This window comes from Vanessa tameamea, chromosome 9, assembly GCF_037043105.1.
Source record: "Vanessa tameamea isolate UH-Manoa-2023 chromosome 9, ilVanTame1 primary haplotype, whole genome shotgun sequence".
NCBI lineage: Eukaryota > Metazoa > Arthropoda > Insecta > Lepidoptera > Nymphalidae > Vanessa > Vanessa tameamea.
In genome coordinates, this window is record NC_087317.1 from 3,427,966 (window position 1) to 3,452,655 (window position 24,690).

Below are 24,690 nucleotides of genomic sequence, written 5' to 3' on the forward strand. Positions count from 1 at the left end.
TTCATATAAAAGGTACGTAATCCGATCCAGAAGGAATGTCTTCCTATAGCAACCGCGTGTAATTGTAATGCCACTCAACTGTACTCGCATGAGTAATGAACGCATGCGTCATATGCGTTCCCATGAACATTGCTTAGTGATGGGATGACTCGATTGGTAACTATCGATTTTATTTGTTTTCTGATAACTCGATAAAACTAATCCAAATATTTATCAGTAGCTCTTTACTATGTACTATTTACGTGTATGTTAGTTCTTAAATGTAAAGTTAAATATAAGTATACAAAAAAGTCTTGATTAGAAAACAAAAACTTCAGGGATTTTAATATTTCTCTAAGCCTCTATTGAACTTCACCCGTCAGTGTGTTATTCTGTTGCTAGATTTATAGTAACAGAATAACTAAATTTAAAAATAACGCCACCAGTTGAGGTAAAATTATGGTTATGTTAGTGTTACTACGGTTACAGTGTCAATACTACTGACAAATGAAGAATGAAATTGTGTTTTCTTCGAGAAGTCTAATTAATACTAGTCCCATCACTATATATAGCCGACTCCAGACTTAATATATGTATCACAAGTCTTTCTTTTAACATGACTCAATAGGCAGTTTGATTTCATGTTTCAACTTTCGATAAGAAATATTGAATGTTATTTCTTAAACTTATATATGATATGAGATACATAAATTTGCTGGTGTATTCTATTTGCAATATAATGATCTTATGTTTCAACTTAAACATTTCTTAATCATATTGGAAGTATGAATAAATAATATGAAATGTATGTACGTTTCAAATGTTTAGAAAGGAGATACATTTGACGTGTGTTACGAAACAAACGAACAGTTATACTATTGCGATTACAATAAAATTTTGGGTCCGATTGCTGTTTTACGAGAACCTTCTCATTGTAGTTATTTCACGCCTTTGTTTCTAATCGAATAAAGAAAGAACAATAGAATCAATAGCGCTGATCGATTGTACTGAATTTTTAGGTGATAGTATTATTTAAAGTACGATAACGTTACAATGCGACTGTTACGTATTTGATAATTAAACGGAATATTAATTAATATTTCGAAATAGTCGATTTTCATTCTCATTCATTCTCTAAAAAAAAGTTTTTGAATTTATTTATGATATGCAAATTTTCTCAAAATAAATCATATAAAATATACATAACGGTTATAACATCACTCGATTTTAAAAATCCATAAAAGCATAAATAGTAGGAAATAGCCACTTTTATAATTTGATGTAATTTAATTTACTTAAACGTAGGTACAAGGGTTAAATGAAAAAATAACGACAGCATTTCTCATTAGCCAAATGGCACATAAAAGCTGCAATAAAATTAAAGTTTGTCGAGAACCTTTTCAGGGTTGTAATAAAATACATCTCTTAAGCGCAGCTGAGTGGACGCAAAAAGGGATAATACAACCATTGCCGTTCCTTCCTTACAATCTTGCAATGTAGTCTATTTTATAGAAACCGGATATCGGACTGCCTCGTTGATCTTGTTTGATTGCAAATGTTGAGGTTCTGGGTTTAATCCCTGGGTCATGAAAAAATAAAAAATCACAGCCCGAAGTTCAGAAGTTGGCAGCGAAGATACTGCATAGGTTTAGATAACACTTTAAGTCGTCGGTCGTGTGCCTGAACTCGTTTTGAAATTATTCGTGTGATTGCCGTTCCATCAGATTATGAAAGTTAAGGAATATTAAGTATACCTGCGTACAATTGAGCACTATGTAACATCACCAGCGCAGTTCTTCGTTCAGAAAGTTCGCCGTGATCGAAATCGGCCCGAAGAACGTCATCACCTATATTCCAAGTATTACGTTACATCTAAAGCAAGGACCACAAGTTTAATTATTAATATGTATTTGATTGTGATTCATATTTCATACTAGTGACGGTTTCTACGGTTATGGCATATTAAATCTGGGCGAATGACTCGTCATTACATCAAAACGCTGTTGTTTGAATTTCCTGCTAATGTGTATAGGAATTTTTGTATGAAAAGTATATTTCTATATGAATACTGCGGTATTAAATATACTCTTTTATTTTAGGAGGTTGCTATGAAGCACTATGTACTGAACTATGTAATACAAATTGGGAAAATGTCCTCTTTCAAATGGTCACCTCTTTCCAGACACAGCGATACCTTCAATGCATCGCTACGAGACCTAAACATTTCATATAGGCTGTAATTACACCGAGTCACTCATCCCTCAAACCAGAACACAGAATTTGTTAATGTGTGGTACGTTTGTTGATCATGGTTACATAGTTTGGCAATATAATAACTGTTAAGCACATTAACTGTTAATTTATTGCTTTATAATGAATGAAGCAATCATTTAAGATTTTAAAATTTTGTATTGGACTAAAATACTATGTTGTTATTATAAAGCACATTAAAAACCATCGTAATTTTTAGTATCCTTGACTAATACAGACAAACTACTGCTTCATATATATTACAATAACTCTGATTAAAAATGTTTAAAAGGAAGCTTAAATTTACGTAGATATAATTAAATACCTCGCCAAATGAAACAAAAACTTAAGATATAGAAGATATATGGACTTCGTACCTGTTTAATAGCAAACGACTAGCACGGTAGACTCATTCGCGAGTACCTGACATTGACAGTGCTCTTCCAAGCATGAACTTTTTGTATGTGTGTGTTAGGAGTATAATACATTAATTCATTAGTAATCTAATCCATAATCACAGTAGCTTGTCGATAATCGTTTGAATGAAAGGATTACTTGTCAATCTGTTCATGAATACTCGCGTGAGGCACACGGACAGTTGGCACTGTAGATTTACAAAACGCATAAATCTCAGAACGGTGATACATTATTGATCATTTAAATCCTAAAAATAAAATAAAAAAAATTAATCAATACGAGTTATAACTAACACCAGTGCTAACTAGTAAAAGAAGTTGAGTTGAAGTGTGGAGATACTATAATAACGCAAAAACATTATCATTTTACTTACTCGTATATTTACTAATAATATGCTAAAAAAACACCATTTAACCTCTAGAAGATAATCTATCCAATATAATAAACATATATATTAAATCACAATGTAGCTGTGTTTGTAATATTTACACGTGAGTTTATTAAACCAATATTTATTTATGAAATACTAATCCAAAAAAAACTCTTATTAAACAGTCGATATAACAGTCTCTCGACACAGGATTACAGGATATATCAATGGAGGAACATCGATTGGTCGAACGTAAGGTTTATTGTCAAAGCACGCATAAGAATTAAGAAAATATTTTTTTAACTCTATTCAAAGGTAATTTATACGTCACCAATTTGAAGAGGCACCTTTCAGTTTTATTATGTAACTAGTATCCGCCCGCGCCGCGGCTTCACCCACACAGTGGGTGTGTCAGGTGTTAGGTACATTTTTCAGGTATAAAAAAACCTATATGCGATTCCAGACTAAAATCTGTCTCCGTGCCAAATTTTATTCTGATCCGTTCAGCCGTGATTCGAGTAACAACCCATACTTTGTCATTTATAACATTAGTGAGACACAATGTAAGTACTCTCATAATTTGTAGTAAAGCTCGTGAAGTCGGCTCTTCTTAATTAATTTCCATTTTGAATAGCGGCCCTCCTTAGACTAATATTAGTTTTTTATCCCTATAAAAACATTATCAAAAATATTTTTATTTAAATCCTTTCCTTACCTTATTTTCAAAAAATACTTGCGCAGTGGACTAGTTTTGATGACCCTCGTTGCAAACATTTTAAAGCTCACTTATAATTCGCTGCAACGTGATAGCTGAGTCATTATTTACCCTCATTATGAGCCCCTCGTAAGATAACGCGGGAGGAAACACTTTATAGCATAATTATGGGGTAACTTTACCCTTTCATAGTCTACTATGAATCTCTAGAGTCAGCATAGTTTTAAATTTATATAATTCCAATTATACCAAAACCAACTAGGTATTTTGAATTCTAACAAAAACTTTTTTTAAAAACTTCATTATTATTTCATTTGATTTTCGTTGGTAATGAAACGAATAGTAGTGACTGAAAATGAACATCTTCGTTATCTCTATATAGCACAACTTTGGATTTTTCATCATAACGTCAATTTATTAGAACGTCCAATGGGCAAATAGTCTTATTCTCAATTTGATTTGATTACAATTGATTTTACTACCTTTGGGAAGCAAAGCTTGAGTTTAAATTCAGTTACGGTTCGTAATTGACCTACTATTCAATTATTTTAACATTGTATAGGATAGACGACTAAATGGGCGCCCTCTGATGGTCACCACACCCTTTTGCCACAATTTTAAACCTCAGGTTGGATGTTTATGGCACTAGTATGCAAGTGTCCTCAAGAGATAATCGAAGCGAAGATCTACGCAGTTACCTAAAGTCTATTACGACTCACCATGTTATAAAAGTAAGTATAATATTTTTTAACGTCACTACTATTTTAGAAATAATATACGTTTTTAATGTTAAGGAATATGTTGCAAAGGAAACGGATGTACTCAATTATCACCGTTTCTAAATGGAATGCAATACCAACCTTGCGAGGATTAACAGTTTCTTTAACTAGATATTTGCAAACCATACGTATGCTGTGAGCTATTGAACGGAATATTATTTTGTTTTTTAAATAAAATGACAAATAAAATTTGAGTTACCAATGGACTTGATACTGTTTAAGTTTAGCTCGAGACGATTTATTACTAGAATTAATAAAGTTTACTCGAAGCTGACGATTGTTACTTGAATTTCTACAAATATAACAATTAACAAGATAATATCGATAAATAATATTATTTGCTGATAAAGTTCAGATCGATTCATTATCCTGAAAATTGATCAATACAATATAACATTTTTTAAGGCTGCCTCGTTGATATAGAGGATGCTTAATAATATCGAATTGTAGATTCAAAATAAGAATATGACGTTTAGAGAAGAACGTTAAAGAAATTTATTAAAAATTCATGACGAATTAAAAATGACATAATAGAACAAAAATTGAAACAGCATACTTGGCATTAAGGATTTTTAGCGAGACGATTATCCAATTACCCAATAAGTCAGTTCCGCCACTAACTCAATTACCTCGGCAAAGAATTTTTCATACCAGCATTTTCGGTAGCGTGATTAATTTTCTTGTAAATTTTTCCCCGTTTCCACAAAAGCAAAGACAAAAATAGATCAATGCTATGAACATTTTTATAATTAAAGCGAAATCCGGTGGAAAGCAATCTTCGGAGCGGAAAAACTAATCTATACGGATTGACTCGCCCACGTAATTGTTATATCTTTTCTTATTTTCCAATAACCTGTAATACTAAATACGAAATATTTTTAAACCAAATCAACATAACAATGTCCTAGAAAATGGCTTGTTGATCAAGCAATTTTATGCAACTGTGCAGATATAATTAAATAATGTCGACGTAATTGATATTCTAAAAAATCTGATCAGATTTCAGATAAATTTACTGATAAGATAAAAACTGATAATATTACGTGTATCGATAAAATAAGCGTCTCAATGATCAATACTTTTGATTTAAATCGCAAAATCGAGTGTTACATAAAAGTGCAATAACGAAACTAGGTCTGATAAATTAAAAAGGGCAAATGCATGGAATATAGACTTTAAACCACAATTGCGCACAGTATTTTATGTATTGTAGAAACTTCGCACGGTATTGTAAGTCGAGAACGTAACCAGGTCAGTCGACTGACTAGACAGGATCACAGTACGGGAATTAGGCTAGTGGGGATGGTAGTGATTACTGGAGCTAGGGGTGCTCGTGTTAAAAGGGCTTTGTGCGGATAATGTACACGGTACGTTAAACAATGTTCCAGTTTCTTTTGTCGTCGTACCTTTCCGAGTACCGAGAGAAAAGTTGTGAATTATGAAACAAAGTTTATATGTGCGATAGAGAATAGGCTTTCATTTAGTTAACATATAAACATATTTAAATTTATAATTAAAACAACGTAATAACCATTTAAACAAGATCACGTCATAAATTGAATATAATCATGATATTTTCTCCAAATTAAAGAAACTCACAAATTTCTATAGAAAGTTTTTATTGGAATGTGGTTCCTCGCGTCTAATTATCATATCTTATGAACGTATTATGAATGTTTGTCCACAGTGATAGATGCAATCGAGCACAAACGGAAATACATGTCCATTCATTTCATTTGCCACACAGCATATGTAATTTTCTGGTTACAGCACATACATATCTTGAAGAACAATGGTTTATTTTATTTTCTTTATAAAAAATAGAAATTGTTCGCATCCTTTATTAAAGTATTTAATTTTGTAAAGCCATCAACATCATCATCCAGGATTACTAGAATAGATTTGCAATACTCGTTGCCGAATTGTAAACGATTTGATTCATTTGCAGGCTGAACAGAATCCGACGTTCAACTGTCGAAGTAAATACTACAGTGATATCAAGTGTGTTTGACGTTTGGTTTGCCGGTTTAATATTCGGACGGGTCGGAATTTCAGTGTCAGTAAGGTCAATCCCAACGACCGCAGAAACGGAAATTTAATTGCCAAAACTAGGTCAGATCCAGTTATTTTATTTTAAAATCGTATCAATTTTTTCTTGTCAGGGGGTAATAAATGCAATATTTTTTTCTTTTACGTCGCATTGGAATCTCTTTGAGATGACGAAAGTAGTATTCTAATTTTATCTTGCATAGAATTTTGTAGAGGGATTTTTTTTGGAAACTGCCGTTGACTTTCGTTTACCTATGTTAGAGGTGGCAAACGAGCAGGAGGCTCACCTGATGGAAAGTGACTACCACCGCCTATGGACATCTGCAACACCGGGGGGCTTGCAGGTGCGTTGCCGGCCTTTCAGGAAAGAGTACGCTCTTTTCCCAAGGTTCCCAAGTCGTATTTTTTCGGAAAAACCGCCGGCGAAAGCTGGTTCCACAGAGTGGTTGTGCGAGGCAGAAAATGTCTTAAAAATCGCGCTGTTGTGGATTTATAAGATTTATAATTTATTTTTTTACCTAGTACCAGCATAACTTCACGTCTCATACCTTTGTGCATTAAATGTCACGGAACATTGTCTAATTTATTATACTATCTGAGAAATATAGAATACCTTAGAGGGATTACGTTTATGCTGTCTTTTAAATACGATATTTAAAAAAATATAATATTTTATAAAATATCAAATATATTTTTATCTGTATTGACTAAGCATAAATTAGGCTTAATCGGTTTTACACTTGAGGAATCAATTTGACTTAGAAGTTGAAAAAGAATTCACAAAATTAATGAACTTATTAAATGGTATTATCTAGTTTATGCATAAACCAACCGACGTACAAATTCACGCTTACAAAATTGTATGAAATGAGTATTCAGCAGAAAATACTACAAATTTCAAACGTGTAACTGTTTATTCTCCGGTTAAATTCTCTCGATCCGCACTAAACGAAGTTTCCGTAGGAGGGGAGTGCAAGGTTATGAAATCGGCACATGTGACAGGACTACAGGAATGTTCGACTAATTTTGTCATATTTTGTACCCATTACATTCCTGAAGTTATTTGACTAACAATTTATACGATATATTCTATTCTATGAGTACGATATATGTATTTTATATTGTAATCTCTTTGGACAAATTTTGTAAGTCTTCAATTCAGTTTCAGCTCGAATGTTATAGATTTCAAAGAAAATTAGCGTACATCTTAAATAAGACAGATACATCATAAAAGTATACAATGTAAAAATGTTATTAAATAATGCCATAGAAACATAAATAAGTTACTCTACTAGGTATCTAACGCGGTGGATAATTTTTCGGTATTGGTAAGGCTCGATTCGAGATACCAACAGCAACACAAATATGCTAATACATAATTCGATGTAACGTCACGATAAAATGATTAAATTAATTTGAAATCGCCAACAATTTATATTTGACTAATTGTCGCTCGCGGCTACACTGCGTTTTTGGGCATAAAAAAACCTACGTATTTCCTTGGAGTTCAAGCTTGCTTTATACCAAATTACATCAAATTCGTATCAGTAGTTTGGCCATGAAAGAGAATGCTCTACAGGCAGACAGAATTACTTTCGCATTTATAATATTAGTACATATTATTATCGATCATTGTGATATGAGCACCTACATGAAACTTCACAATAAAGACTTCAATTATAAAATATTGTCATTTTTTATTCTATACTGACTAATTTACACTAAGTCCATTTTTTTCAATCGGTAGAAAAATTATTTATTTAAATTATTTATCATAAATTCGACTTGTAAATTTAAAAATTACTTATTCTCTAACTCATCTTGTAAACTTAACAATATGCCCACCATAGGCCATAGTAGATTACTGAACACATAGTCTGTTTAAGTGATAGAATTTAAATGAGACCCCGGATACGAGACAATGTGAAATGGATAAGTTATTGAACCTAATTCTGCTTTGCGCCGGCGTAATTGGTTAAAAAAAACTTTAAATAATCATCAATTAATCATCCATCACTGTTATACGAGTACATCAAACTTTAAACATAATAAAGACCCCATCTAAACCGTTCGTTACCCTCCTGGAATGACGACAAGTGCAATTGTTGCTCACTTAACTTACATAAGTACCGTCCAGTCTGCCTATTGAAAATATTATACAAACGCATTCATATCCATTTCAATAGAATTTGTATAAAGATTCATAAGTATAACCGCACACTGCACACTTGTGCATAACTGTAAAAGCCTCAAACGACATTAATAATCGAAATAGAGTTTGATAAACAAATAAAACAATACTTTTTTTCTTTTAGATGTATGTACCTAACTTTATTAGATGATTGAGGCTCATGATCCAATCACTGAAAATTGAGTCAATGAATATTCAAGAATTCCGTGTGAAATTTTTTTCGCACATAGTTATGTACGTTTTTATACATATTTTTGTGTTCAAACAACTGTATAAAACCATTTATTTACTTGTGAACGACATGATTAATTCAAATGACAATCTTAAAGAAAATTATCAATCTACCTTCAAAATATTATATAGACCGTGTATATCCATTTCTAGGAACTTTTTGATTTAACCTCGTATTTCATGTAAAGTAATTACGAGAGTATAAAAAAGTACCAACTCCACGTGACCCAATTAGCGACGAGAGTGTTGGTTATTAAGAAGGGGACGTAAGATGCAAGTGCCTACGCGATGGATAAATTGTTTAATCAGATCAAAGCACGAACAGATATTATAAGGAGATATGTAACTTTGAACTGAACGTTTGGAATGCAATAAAAATAAAATATATTATCTATTTGAACATCCGTTATATTGTATAATTCAGAGACCGATTAAAGTCTGCGATTCCAGTTTTGTTTAAACGAATTAATTATTTCTTTTAATGCACACAAAATGCATAATTGAAAAGTTTATTTTTATGTTTTACTTATTTTTCTCAAGGACTATATTAATCCATTGGAGCAGAAACGGCAACGGCATTAATAAAAAACGGCTCTTTCAGCCTGCATTTTTGAGACTATTTTATAGTTAAACTTAAAAATATACTTCAAAACTAAGCAATAACAATTCACGAGAATATATAATTAAACGAGTAAAAAAACAGACTTTAATTAATTATAAATTAAATCTGTATGTCGACAAAGCTATAAGGTTTCGATTCGACATAAAATTACTAGTAAGATGAAGTCAGCGACGATAATACACCAGCGAAGAGTAAAACGCATCACGACTAAGACCCGAGAGTACAGTTCGACGATGGGTTACTATACTCTAGTAAAACTAAACTATACAATTATAATAATAAGTCAGATTATACACCTAGATACGGATAGAAATACGTTTAAATTAACAACGGATTGCTTAGATATGTACCTATACATATTTATATAGGACATTCAGTATATCCGGATTAATCCAGTTTCGGACATCTAAACAATAACCAAATAGTACACAAAAAACTTTCTGGTACATACTCTGTACATATTTACGTTCATACATCACTCTTATTGATTACAAGGTATGTCTTAGGATCTACATAAAAAATATCAAATTTAATTCTGTGGAAATGAGGGTACTAAGCCAGCGATTTCTGGCTAATATATACGTAAAATAAAACAATAACTCTTCAAAGTATCAAACCCACATAATTTTCATTTTTGAGTATTTTGATAGTAATAATTCTTGATAAGGTAATCCTCAAAATCAGATTAAATGATAATAAGGACCACAAGCCAATTTTTTAAAATCTCTCACTACCCTAGTTGGAATACAAAATGCCACTTAATGCAGTGGGAAATGGAAATATACCATAAGCACTTAAAATGTCTGCGTTTCTATCTAAGGGCCTTGATGTGAATCGAGCTCGTTTAATAGGACTCTGTCGTTCCATGTCGAACGGTGAAAGGGTTCCATTCGTTGAGACCGCTAAAATGAACCTTTCCCTCGTTAGGTTCAATATCTACTACCTAGTACAGTGTAATGGAAATCATATATCGATCTTTGAACTTTGAGCATTATAGGGCTGATCAAATGTCTAACTTTGTAGTTCTTACTTACTTACTTCAAGAATATATTAACTGCAATATACATAATTTCTTTAAATAATTTATTTTAAGTATATAGTTTCTTCATTCCGAGCGGCGGTAGAGTAAGAATATATTTTGACGATTCAAAAACGTTTATTTGTAAAGTTTACTTGAATAAAATAGATTTGATTTAACAAGACAAGTCATCGTTACAAATTCAATTCAGACGAAGAAATCTGTTATTACCAGACAAGCTTATTAATAAGCCGGGTAAATGCAAAATGGTAGACATACCATTTCTATTGCGTTAAGGATGGTTACATAAATAATGAACGACGGATCCTCTCGGAATATTGGAGTACAAACCGAAAAGATAACATAAACCAGTAACCTAATTACAATTCGCTTAACTTGAATTGAAGATCAAAGATAAAGAAACCGCAACAAACAACTATCTTTGATCGTATCGAATTAAATAAACTATTTTGAATTGTCGGAAATACCGAATCTATCGTGACTTTATGGCAGTCGTAATTACTTTTGAACGAGAGAATAACTTTTAATACCTAGTTTACGAATGACGAAACCAAGATCCTAATATAATTTTCTTCCTTGCGTAAAACTAGAGCCTTCCCAAACGGAAACAACATCATCAGACGGTTAATCATTTAAAAATCCATAACCTCCATTGATTCTGCAATACGTATCGACACATCAATTAATAGATACAGATTATATAATAATGTACTTAATATCAACATATCTCTCTTAAATAACCAAATAAATAATTTCAACAATTGTTGCCGTTTAATCAATCACACTGGACGTGGGAAATCGGCTACGTCATGATACATGACATACGAGATTATGCGGGTACGTGATAATATCAATGAATACAGCCCCGCAAGATTCAATCAGTTGTATTCAAATTTCTTTCACTAGCATTTTTGAATCGGCATAATAATATATAGTCATGGTAGTTCTACGTGAAGCTACTTAATAAAGGAAACGAGGTTTTAAGATTTTACCAAGAAAGGACAAGAAAACCGGCGAGTTTCTAGTAGTTACTATTTTAGTGCAATTTTGTAATCCAAAGGGAGAACCCGAAACGACCAGAGATCAGGGCTAGGACGAACCACAGCGTCTTTTCCGTAACTTATATTTCGAGATTTTTAGGCAGGTAAAATATTACTTTTTTAAATCCTATATTAAATTACATTGCATATTAGTAAAAGTTGCAAATATTCTGTGACAAAATCAAGCTCCACTAATCTTCGACATACTAATAAATAAAAATTATAATAAAGGAGTCGCTTCGTCAGTATAATCCCATTTCCCAATCCCAACTTAAACTAGAAGCAATAAGTGAAATCCTCCGGAAACATAATGCTTTGAAAAATACGGAATATTACTAAAAACGATTGCGGATAAATAAACATGTGATTGAATATAGTCCTGACACAATTCTGTTAGAAGTTAGAACTTACTTCGTATCGCATACATGAAATGTTGAAAACCGACTCACGTCGGTACTCTGTTTCGATGCGTGTATTCTCTAAACGTTATAATTATAATAATAATCAATGACGCACATTACTTTCTGACATTTTACGATCGTGCTCGGAAGTGAGTTTTGAGTTTATACTCACAGAATAGCTCTACTGTTGTGAACAGAAGGCAACGTGGAATACTTGAATTTTAATTTAAAAAACGCTTAGTCATATTGAAAGTCTATTTTACAATGCAAAAACGTACCGAGAACAATATTTACATCATTGGAGCAAAAAGAGTCGCATATTTTTATAACGTAACAAAATAAATTAAATTATTTTGGTTGGTGTAATAAATTATATAATATTGATACGTTGAATTATTCCTAATATTCGTGTTTTAAGCAAAGTGGTACACTACTTAGTAACTAATTCGTTTCCTTATTTATTTTTAACCTAACGTTATGACGAATCGAAATTTAAGATTACTCATTGTATTATGGTTGATTTGAGATAGTTTACTATAATATCTATGCTTTTTATTTTATTTTTTCTTGTGCGCGCGGAAAGACAATTCAGCCGTGTTTTTAATATACTAGGAATTTGTTGTAGTATTCTAGTCGGCGAATATCCTCAAAAGGAGGATACTTGTTAATACTAGTAATAGTCGCAGCAAAACAAAATAATACTAACACGTTGAACGATGACGTCATGTCTTAAAACCATAATGGCCGAAAACGTGAGTTGATTTGATGATTATGAGTTTCGATCTTTTATTTTTATAGATAAAAATCTTTCATTTTAATGAAATTAATTACTACTTGTATAACTGCGATTCTAACTAAACTATTTACAAAATTTAGATGTCGCATTTTTTTAAACCAACATGGAAAAGCAAAGGAAAATAACAATCCAAAATAAATTGGAAGATATCAAATAAATCACATAATTATTCAGTTAAAAATTGGGGAAAAGACATTTCGTGTATATTTAAAATGCTTATGAAGATTATTTAAAAACTCTTATTTATCCAGATAAAATCTTAATTAAGATTTTCAAGTAGTTTTTTATTCATGATATTTTTTTGTTTGCCCTGACAAGCGCCTTTGACCACAAACCGGTTTAAAAATAAAGGTGTTGCGGTTATTGTTCACGGTACAATTACTTTTACATCCATTGAATATACATTTTTGTAGACATCTTAGATTATGAATGATAAATGTGTAAAATACTTAAACTTTCTGTGTGTTTATTTTGAACTTCCTACTCATCCTCATACCGAACAAATTCTGATAATTGTAGCATATGAAAAGTTAGCATTGACTTTAAATTAGTCTCTATTAATGCATTCAAATTGGAATCAAAAAAATAATTTGGCCATGGTATTACCATACTCAAAAGTGAAATGATTCAAACAGCTTTATTGATATGTCAATTGTCCGATTGCCAAACGCACAACCTTATTAGTGAGTTCACGGAATTTCGCAAGATGCATTGTTGGGCGTGTTGAAAATAATCGATGTGTTAATATTTAATTTTACACATGGCAACTCAGCCGCTACTAAACTCGCAGTACCAGGACACTTTCTTTCACGTACTTACCTACATCGACTTTCCAAGCACATGTCGTAGGTTTCTATATTTGGCCAACATTAACTTGAATGTTAGAAAGGTTGGATTTCTAAAGACGCTCGTTGTCAACGCGGAATACAACCATAGTTTGTAAGTATTAAAAAAAACAAAACCTATTAAACGAAAACACATAAAATAATATACGATTGTGTATAATTGCAATTTAGAAGTAACTTTGGTGTCTCATTGTGGTACGTGCACAAAGTTTTTTGGCATAGTACCATTAAACGCACAAGGTGGCATGCGAGTTGTGTCGAATAATTTTGCTTTGCTTTGCATGCCGAGCATTACCTAGTTGTTTACACATTGCAGAAGTTTTCAATTTGACATACGAGGCATTCATTGCGTAATCACGTTTTATATTTTAAATTTAATTGAAGAAAGCTATTAATAGTAATGCTAAATTATATCGTATCAGAGTACGTTACGTTAGTCTTCTCTTACATTGGAACTATCGTTCATATATATATTTTTTAGTACAGCCGACATTTAGACGTCATACAATCATAAATAATGAAGACTTTTATCAACGAGACACTTACATTATATGAATACATGTTATACTTTTTTTTCTCAAATTCCGTATATAATATAAACGTTCTTATCGGGTTACCAGATTACCTCTCATTGAATGAATCGAATTCCATTACAATAGGTTAGAGTTACGTCGTAATGAGGTAACAAACAGAAGAGCAAGAGTCACTTTCGCATTTATAATATTGCATCTATGCAAAACGATATGCAATATTTTATAAAAACAAGGATTCATATGGCAACATTTATTTAAAATGAACAAACTTAATATATATGTTAGAACAAATGTATTGGGATAGTAAAAAAAGTATAATATATTTGTTGATTAGACTCATTTGCGAGAAGTCACTGCTTATAAATGTTTTTTTTTTTTTACTGAACACCAGATTGAATAAACACAAGTCACTATACTAAATTACAAATGTCATAGAACGACCTTGCTGAAGCAAGGAGGATATATGCTACAAAAATAACATTTATTTGTGTATTCAATGCCGGTAACCTATTCATAAAGTTGAGGCCACCATTAAATCAATTATATAAATTTACCGTTCTATGATAGCTGTTTATTTTAAAACTCAGCAACCGCGAAATATTTGCAAAATAATAGTTTCCACATATCTCTTGCAAATTATTACACTAAGACCTTGGTCTATAAGTTTATAACTATTGAGGCATGAAGTAATTTTTATATCTTAGATTCTGAATATAAAAAACCTTAATGAATGTATTTTCTGAAACCTAAGTTCACAAACATAATTATTTTTCTAACTGGGTATTCATACTTCATTTTCATCCTATACCTTCTACCAATAAATTAGATGATGAGGATAGGGAGTCTTCATTTTTTATTTTATCTATCACTAGAATTGATTTTTAGTGATGTTTTGTGTTAGTCTAAGACTGAATCTGGATTTAAAAATATATTAATTTGTCAAAATCTGTTATATAATTTTTATAACAATGGATGCAACAGAACAGTGGCTGTTTTAAGATATGCCTTCATATTATCAAAATCAATATATTTTTATTAATAATTTGTTTAAATAAATTTACTACCAGAGAAGAGAATATCTTTTATAATGTAAAATTTTAGGTATAAAGTATTATAAAATAAAATAAGAGGAAAGAATTAAATTATAAGAAAAAATTAACATTGCAATTTTATTTAAATATTATAATTAATAGCCTTGGTTTAAACTTCAGTTCTACATAAGTACTTTAATTAATAATAGCACTTTAAATGTTATTGTTTACATGCATCCTTTGTTATAAGTAGTAAAAGTAATTGAAAAAAAAAGAGAATATTATTATTAAAGATACATCATGTTATTTGTATTCATAGACTTCATACAGATATGTTTTATTTTTCTAAAGATGACTCAAGGTGAGCTTAAAAGGCCAGTGACATGAAGACACCGGGGTGCATGCAAATTGTTCTATTTCCTCTCTTACACTACGGCAAAACATATGTAGATTTTTACTTATGATGAATAGCCCTTATAATATTATAGCCATTATTAATGTATATATAAAGGCTAATTTGTGTTTACAAGTTTGTCTAGTTTTTTTTTTTTAATATTCATCTAATTTGTAGTTTGTGAGAAAAGTAAAAAAAAATGTTAGTGTATCTGTTTATTACTGTTGATGTTAAGTTTATATACAGTATTGAAATAAATAATAATAAGATTTATACTCATTATTTTGAAACAAAATTTCATATTAACAGAAAAAAACCTTTGATGTGACTTATCAAAAAAGTTATAATTTTTGCATTATGGTTATTAGTTTTTACAACTTTATCAAAAGTGATAACATCAATTTGCAGTTTTAATAAATATAAAAGAGCTTATGTAAGATTGCGAGTACTGATAAGACAAGTTGTTTAATAAAAAACTATGGATTACCTAAAATATTTTCTAGATTTTTGTCATTTAACTGAGACATCATAAAAATATTTCATATTTCCATTTTTTAACGATAATGCTCAAGAGTTAGATAAACACATGTGTTATCGCGACCGTTCGGTTACAGCACTGGATGCGGCACAAATGACTGTTTCATAAAATGACGTCAGATAGTTTACGATAATAAGTGTATTACAAAGGTACATGAACTATATCTATTACAAATGAAATAAAATCAAACTCACCCGTCACCTACAACGACACACTTGATCGCTTGCATTTCTGTGGTTCAGTATTCCGTTCTCACTAAAACAACGGACGATTATCACAGCGAAGGCCTCCGATCCAATCTCGAATGGTTACCACTACACTTAAACCACCTCTAATTGCAATCAATACACTTCGGCATTACAATCAACACTCGCGTAAATGAACAGCACAGTTTTTAGATAACGAAATTAATTTCATATCTCACTTTCAGCGATTGAGAAACGATTTACAAATCAGAACACTGAACAGACGTTCTGCCGATAGCGATTACGTTACGTTCAGCGCTCAGCACTCAGCAGGCAGCAACTTACGTCTCATTTGGTAGTGGTAGAAATTAGTGTTGCCAGATTCAAAAATATATATTCCTTTCTAAAATCTACTACCGTACTAATATATTGTATTAAATTTTTTTTATTTTTCCTATTTGAGATATAAATTTGTGTCGGCAAAGCTTCAAGTTACAGTTAATATAAATATTAAAGAGTAAAGAAAAATGTCATATCTTATTTAAAATTACGATAATTATGTTATATTTAATTAAATGTTTAATTTCGTTTAATTAAGATGTAATGTGCTGTGTAAACGACGTTACGTAATTTTATTTTTCCTATAATAAACTTTACATGTCGAAATTTAAAAAAGTGTCATTAGTTCAAATAGAATTGAGTTCCCTAAAAATATTTGAATGATATACATGTAACACTAAAATTGAAATTTTTATGTGAATTTTTCATTTGATGATATATTTTAGTTTTTTCAATGTATTTTGTATTTTATATTAAATATTTTATAGATTTAAAATAAAACGAATACTAAAAAAACCGGTATCTAACGATTCTTCACTAAGGCACGTTTTTGCGCGTTATATTTTCTTTTATCTATGGATTAAATGGCATGGCTACTGCGATAGATTGTGTTGCGCGGTATTGCGTGATCCAATTAATGATTTTTTGTTTAATATGGCTAAAGGTGATAAAGAGTTAGAAAAACCAATTGTGAACAATGAGTTACCTAATCCTGAGTGTCGTAGTACCGATAATGAAGACTCGGAGTCTACACAGGATCAACCTTTGGATATCGGAGAGCATTATTTAGTGCGGCGTTCCGATGAGTCATGGCACCCGGCTGAGATTATACAGACGCGGTACAACGCTTCAGAATCTTGTTATGAATATTATGTTCATTATGTGGGCTACGATCGGCGACTCGATGAGTGGGTATCCCGCCATCGGGTTATGTCTGATAGATTTGACGTGTGTGAAAATTCTAATAACAACATAAACTCCGATCATTTACTCACCGACAAGTCCGGTCGAAAAATAACACGCAATCAGAAACGTAAACATGATGAGATTAATCATGTCCAAAAGTCCTACGCCGAAATGGATCCAACAACAGCGGCATTGGAAAAGGAACACGAAGCGATTACAAAAGTCAAATACATCGATAGGATACAGATCGGTAAATACGAAATAGACACTTGGTACTTCAGTCCTTACCCCGACGAGTATGGTAAACAATCCAAGTTATGGATATGCGAGTATTGTCTCAAATATATGCGAATGGAAAAAACATACAGATATCACTTAAGTGAATGTACTGCGAGGCAACCGCAAGGAGGCGAAATATATAGAAAAGGCACGATTGCTATATTTGAGGCCGACGGCAAGGAACACAAAACCTACTGTCAGAATCTGTGTTTATTGGCGAAACTGTTTCTTGACCATAAAACCCTTTATTTCGATATAGAACAGTTTTTGTTCTATATTCTATGTGAAGTTGACAAACATGGAGCACATCTTGTGGGCTATTTTTCTAAGGAAAAAGATTCACCAGAGGGCAACAATGTTGCTTGTATTTTAACACTTCCTCCCTACCAGAGGCAAGGGTATGGAAAATTGCTGATTGCATTTAGTTATGAACTTTCAAGGTTGGAGCAAGTTGTTGGTAGTCCAGAAAAACCTCTGTCAGACTTGGGTAAGCTCAGTTACAGATCATACTGGTCTTATGTACTTTTAGAGGTCCTAAGTGCGAGTCGTGGCACATTGAGCATCAAAGATCTAAGTCAGATGACTGGTATATCTCAGACGGATATTATATCAACCTTACAGTCAATGAATATGGTGAAATATTGGAAAGGGCAGCATGTTATCTGTGTGACACCTAAGATAGTTGCTGAACAATTGGCTAGTTCACATTTTAAGAAACCTCGTTTATCAGTTGACCCTTCAGCATTAAGATGGACACCTCCTAATAAGCAAGGGCACTCTGCAAAAGCTAAGAAATAGTATAGGCTCACGGGCAGGGCTTAGAGAGTGCTTACAACACCATTCACCAAAGGATTTTCTCTAAGTGTAGGCCTGTTCGGAACAGAATGGATTAGTTTGAATATTTTGTCTTTATGTGATCAGACCCTATGTATTTTATGAGTATACATTAAGTGTAACAGTAGGTTAAACAATGGCATTTGTTGTTAATATTATAATTAATCTTACCATATTAGATGCCCCAGCAAACAAAATGGTTTTCCAGTTGAATAGTATTACTTATAAATTAAATTTTATGTAAAGTTATAATTAAATACTTAATTCATATACTCATAACTCATAATTATAAAAAAAAATTGCTAAAGGAATAACATTATATAATAATACAAATGTTTTTTACAACTTCTGTCATAAAATAATGTTGAAGAATTAATTATTGTATCCTTTGTTATGAGTAATTGCTTGCTAGTAAAGAATAATCTTCATACAAAATGCTTAAAACAATACAAGGTTAAAATATGTTTATATTAAACGATCTAGTGTATTTTTAATGTTTGCTACCCTTCTAATTTATTCCCTATGGAATATAATTTGAAATTTTCAAAATAATTAACATTTTTGTCATTGTTATATATTCGACTTTAAGAAAATCTGTGTACATTTTGAGATCTGTTCTGTAGTCATTCAGTTCCTTTGTCTAATGTTGAAAGTGATATTATTTATAAGTTTGAAATTAGGTTTCTTATTTAAGGTTCTTAATTTTGTATGTTTTATGTAAAATAAATTTAGATCCTAAGTTTCAATTGTATATACTTATTTTGTAAGTTTATTTGATAAAAAATGTGTATGATCTTTGTTTTAAGCACAATACTGAAGTATTAACATGCTGACATTTTTGTATTGTTTGTGAACAAATATAAATTTGATTTCACAAATAAAATAGATATTTTAAAAGTAGCATTAAAAAAATAAGATGATCATACAATGTAATTTATATTTGTAGCTCAAGAAAATTTTATACATTATTCTGGCCACAGTCATTTAAAAAAATGCTATATCTATTTAGTTTATTTGCAGAATTGGTTTCATCGTTTTAAATAGTCATGTGTATAATTATTAAAATTATAAATAGCAGTTTTATGATTATTTTGTAAATGATCATCTTATTAACAATTTGACCCCTGTCAGATTGAGAAACGAAAGATCTTCCCATTGTAATATAAGATTCTGTGAATCATCCTGTTTTCACTATTTATTTGTGATTATCCATTAGGTTTAAGAGAAAAATGTCATTCGAAAATAAATCTGGAACAGAAAAAGAATCTTTATTTTTAATTAAGACCCCGGCCAATTTTCGTACTGATAAGATTATGTATTCCCCTTATTTTTTATGCACCTTTTATTTGTTGACGTTTTGGAAATTTGAGACAGGTTAGCAAGGCCGGCCACAATTTAGGCCTTGAATGAGTTAAATATTACAGTTACAGGAAAACGAACTTAAACGACCACGTATTTTGAAGATATTCGAGATAAATCCACTTTGTATCTAAGGACCTAATCTCAACGGGTCATCTGATGGTATAGAGGTCTCTAGAAATGTCAGAAATAAAAAAAACAGTTTCCATAAATTTTGAACTGATTCTACTGGAAAACAGCAATACTTAGTATTGTTGCGTTACGGTTTGATGCGTTAGTGAGCCAGTGTAACTCCAGGCACAAGGTACAGCTCAAGGGCATCTTAGCTCCCAAGGTTGGTGACTCATTGGTGTAATGTGAGGAATGGTTGATATTTCCTATAGTTCCTATATCTATGGGTGGTGGTGAATAATTACCATCAGGTGGCCCAATTGTCCGTCTGCCTATCTATTACATAAAAAAGTCCATCCTCTCACCACATATCTCTTATTCTAAAGAAACCGAAGTAAAGGTGCAAGCATAAAGTTGATTCTAAAGTGACGTCTTGTCTACGAACATGTGTACAAAGCTGGTTATATTTAGCTGTGTGCTTTTGGCTAACTCGGATAGAGAATTTACATAATAAGGGCTAGAGGGCGATAAGATCTACCCGATAGCGTAAAGAGCAACACGATAAAGCATCTTCGTATGATAAGCGCGAGTCAGTATGTCCCATTAGAATATTTAGTATTATTTTTGTACTATCCTCACTATAATAGAACATATTGTTCTATTTTTCAAGCAACAGAGCAAAATGAATATGTTTTCTTTAGTTGTTCATATAGCTGACCTATTGGAGCATAATAAAAATGATAGTGTAAATGAAGATTTTACATCAGAACAGTAATCACTATTCTAAATCCAAAATTGAGCTTGAAATAAATACCGATGATGATGTACCACAATTCTACACAGCTTTCATGTTATTTGGATAAGAATGTATTTAAGTGGTCAAACGCTTCCCCATCAGCATTCTAGAACATAAGCTTATATGTCATTGGTCAAGAACAGATGGATGGATTCATCATTATGTCAAGACATTGAAATAATTGAAAGGACAATCGAAATTATTTTAAAAGATGTAGGTATATCAATAGAGTTTTTTTAAGAAGCGTTCTGTCGATAAATCAAATTTTTTAGGAAATTTATACCTAAAAGATATCATATTATAAAACTAAATAATGTAGGGTAAATTGTTTGACAGTCTTTATTTTTAAAAAATAATTTCGAATAATGCGAATTTAGAATTAGGTACAAATTGTATAATTTTATAATACAATTCACTCACTTTGTAAAACCATACCATAACGTGCTAGCACGTTAGTTAGTTTGATCGAATTTCATACAATGAGCCAGTCTAACCGAAAGACTAAAAAAGTAATTATCCTAAACTCAGAGCATTTCTTAAATAAAACAAGTTATACACATATCTATCATTCAATTTATTTCATTATTTCCTCATTTACATGATAATACAATGCTATAAACAAATATTTATCATCTTATTGAATATAATTATAAAATACTCTCTACTTTTTAGTTGTGCGTGTGATATTTTTTGTATTTTTTTTTGTAAAACAAAAATATAATTCAAAAAATGACAACTGGCATCAGACGACCTTTAATTCCTTTACGGAACCAAAACAACATTCCAATAAAATTGCTTCAACTGAAATGAGAGAGTATAAATTATATTCAATCGATGTTACATTTAAAAATCTTTGGTAACTTTAAAAAATTGTCTATGTCAGTTACTACCACAAGGTAAACAAGTGATTGTATTTTAATGATTTAAATAATCAAATCAAGTCGGTTGTTCGAAAGATAAAATCATATCAAATATAATTTCCACGTTCGATTTACGAATCCCGAACTATAGGAAATGTGTGTATATTTTTTTACACTAATTCGTTTAATATAAACTATACAATATAATGATATGGTCTGTAATCAATTCCAACTGACATATGACAATTTAACATACCTAATATTTGGCGGTTAAAATAAAAAATAAATCTTAAATGTATTGCTGTTCTAAATTATGTTCTTAAAACTTATATAAAAAATTAATAATTATTTAAAATTTACTTTTTTTAAAACAATTAATCAATCGTCTAGTGACTTCAAAAGTTGCGATGGAACAAATACGATTAAACAAACAGTTCTCTTTACTTGAATAAATAAAAAACCTATTCTTCTATTATTCCGTTATCTACTGTAAGTAGCCTATATGTGGAAGATTACTAGGCTCACAACTTCACGACCAAGTTAAAAAAAAAAAACAAATGATATATGGCTTCAGTATTAGTCGTAAAGAACACAATTTATATCAGCCGTACAATGTTAACAAGATGAAATTGTTTTATATATACTACTATGCACAATAACATTTGATCACCAAACACTGAACTTTAGCATAATATTTAACACTTATTACAATTTTCTTTTTGTGTAATGATTAGTAAATATTCGTTATTATCAGAACAGATATCTAATACAGGTGTTATATCTACATCTAGATAGTACACATCTACGTTTAAGTGTCAAGAAAGAACATTTACACGACTCAGCGAGTTACAATCGATACAGTACTACCAAAATTTATATTCAAACAGGCATAATTATAATTATAAAAAAATAGAAGCTATTCCATCCATACAATTCTACTGATAATAAAGACATTATTATATTAAATAAATTTAGGCTTGAAAATATCTTTCATTTGTCACCCCATGTTGAAGTTTTCATCATAAAATTAAAACCGTACTATATACTTAATAATATGATATTGTTTACTATAAATTTTTCTATAATATTTAAATTAGGGTGATTCTAAAGAATTTCATAAGCTATATGATCCACGCGACTAATATGCTCATAATATTATACAAAGTTTCATTTATAATTATACATTTATTTAAATTATAAAATGTACACTGATTATATAACATTATAATATATTATTTGGATGAAACAGCATTATAAATTCAATGTTATTGCTAATACTTTATACAAATAACAGTGCAAGCTATGGAATAATATTGTATAATCATGGTTGTTATCAATACTGTTGAATTTATTTATTTAAAGTAAAATGTCTAGGACTAATATCTATGTCACTGAAATATATAGGGATACAAAGCGACCCCGTGGCGCCCGCCTAAGAAACGGCGAGGGTACCCCTGGTTTTTTAGTGGGTTTTTCGGTGCTCTAGGCGTCCTTGGCACCGGTGTGTCCCACATACCCCCCCCCCCCTCTTCACGTGAGTGAAATGCATAATACGTTTGTATAGCGAGAATAAAACGGGGATAAATTGAAAGTTAAATGACAATATGACAAAACAACAATAAAATGTATTGTTATATCTATGCGTCTTGCTTATTTAATATTGTATAATCATATAAGTTAGAGTAGGAAGGGAGGAATTCAGGGACTTTCTTATATCATTTGTATAAGAGAAAACATTGTGGGTTGGTTAGATTTGATCATCTTACGCGATACACAGTTTGTCCCTATCGTAAAAATCCCAAAAAAATATAAGCACTTTAAATATTCATTTACAATATTGATAACACTACGCTTTATAATACCTTATTCCGAAAATGTTTAATAATATATTTAAGGAAGTCGTCAAAATAGGAGGTTCGATAAAATTAAGTAATTATTAAATAAATAACACATAATACTTTCAGTAAACACATCAAATTAACAATAAAATAAAACGTCCTTCAGCTATCTTCATGGAATGAGGTACAGATAAAAAATACTACATATAATTATTCGATTTGTACTAAATTTTAGACCTTGGGTTATTTAAAATATTAGATTAGTTCGAAATACCGTTAGCAACAAAAAGTACGGTTATAATTTTAATTGTTATTTTTTTCTAAGAAACAAATTACGCTATCGGAATATAGATAGTTAATATTATATCTTTTATAATATAAAAAATACTATGTCTGAAATCAGCATTACAATGACTATTTATTTTATTATATTAACGTATAATAATACTGAAATGTCTTAATTGTTTATATCGCAAATACAAAGAAAACATTTGACTATTCTTGATATACACTTTTAATTTAATGTGGTTTTATTTGCATTATTTCGAACGGACAAAGGACTGCCAAAATACAGCCTTATTTTAAAAAATAAATGGTCTGTTTGTTTGATAAACATTGGCCACACAGTAGCAATTTATTAATAAAGTATCTTTATTTCAGGAATAGTCAAACGACACAGATCATTAACACGAATAACAGTTTATAATACACGATAACAGCGAAGCTATTTTAACAGTCGACATAAAATAAAAAAAAAATAAAAAAAACAATTGCACATTGACCTTATCTAATTTAAATATTTGATTTTCGAACGATACCTTTTTCGTCTTATATATTAAGGAAAAATTACATCGATATGCAAGTTAAAGATTACCTACATTCTATGCTTAAAAATAGCAAGCAACATAATACTTTTTTGTAAACACTCAGTTATAATGAAGTCGACTTTTAATAAATATTATT

The 24,690-nt window shown here is 30.8% G+C and overlaps 2 protein-coding genes across 2 annotated transcripts in view; one reads left to right on the forward strand and one right to left on the reverse strand.

The window, feature by feature from the left end:
* LOC113394184 (ras-related protein Rac1) overlaps nt 1-16,750 on the reverse strand; it is a 43,277-nt gene extending 26,527 nt beyond the window's left edge. Inside the window, exon 1 of the mRNA XM_026631396.2 lies at nt 16,415-16,750. Coding sequence (XP_026487181.1) covers nt 16,415-16,449 — 35 coding nt within the window. The 5' untranslated portion in view covers nt 16,450-16,750. The remainder of the gene's footprint in view (nt 1-16,414) is intronic.
* Nucleotides 16,751-17,307: 557 nt separating this feature from the next.
* LOC113394182 (histone acetyltransferase KAT8) lies at nt 17,308-19,012 on the forward strand. The gene has a single exon (XM_026631394.2). It carries the CDS (start codon nt 17,399-17,401, stop codon nt 18,725-18,727), a length of 1,329 nt encoding a protein of 442 aa, XP_026487179.1. The 5' UTR covers nt 17,308-17,398; the 3' UTR covers nt 18,728-19,012.
* Nucleotides 19,013-24,690: the final 5,678 nt, after the last annotated feature.

Bases quoted from the DNA above. Each gene is read 5' to 3' on its own strand.
- LOC113394182 (XM_026631394.2), top strand. From the start codon at position 17,399: ATGGCTAAAGGTGATAAAGAGTTAGAAAAACCAATTGTGAACAATGAG.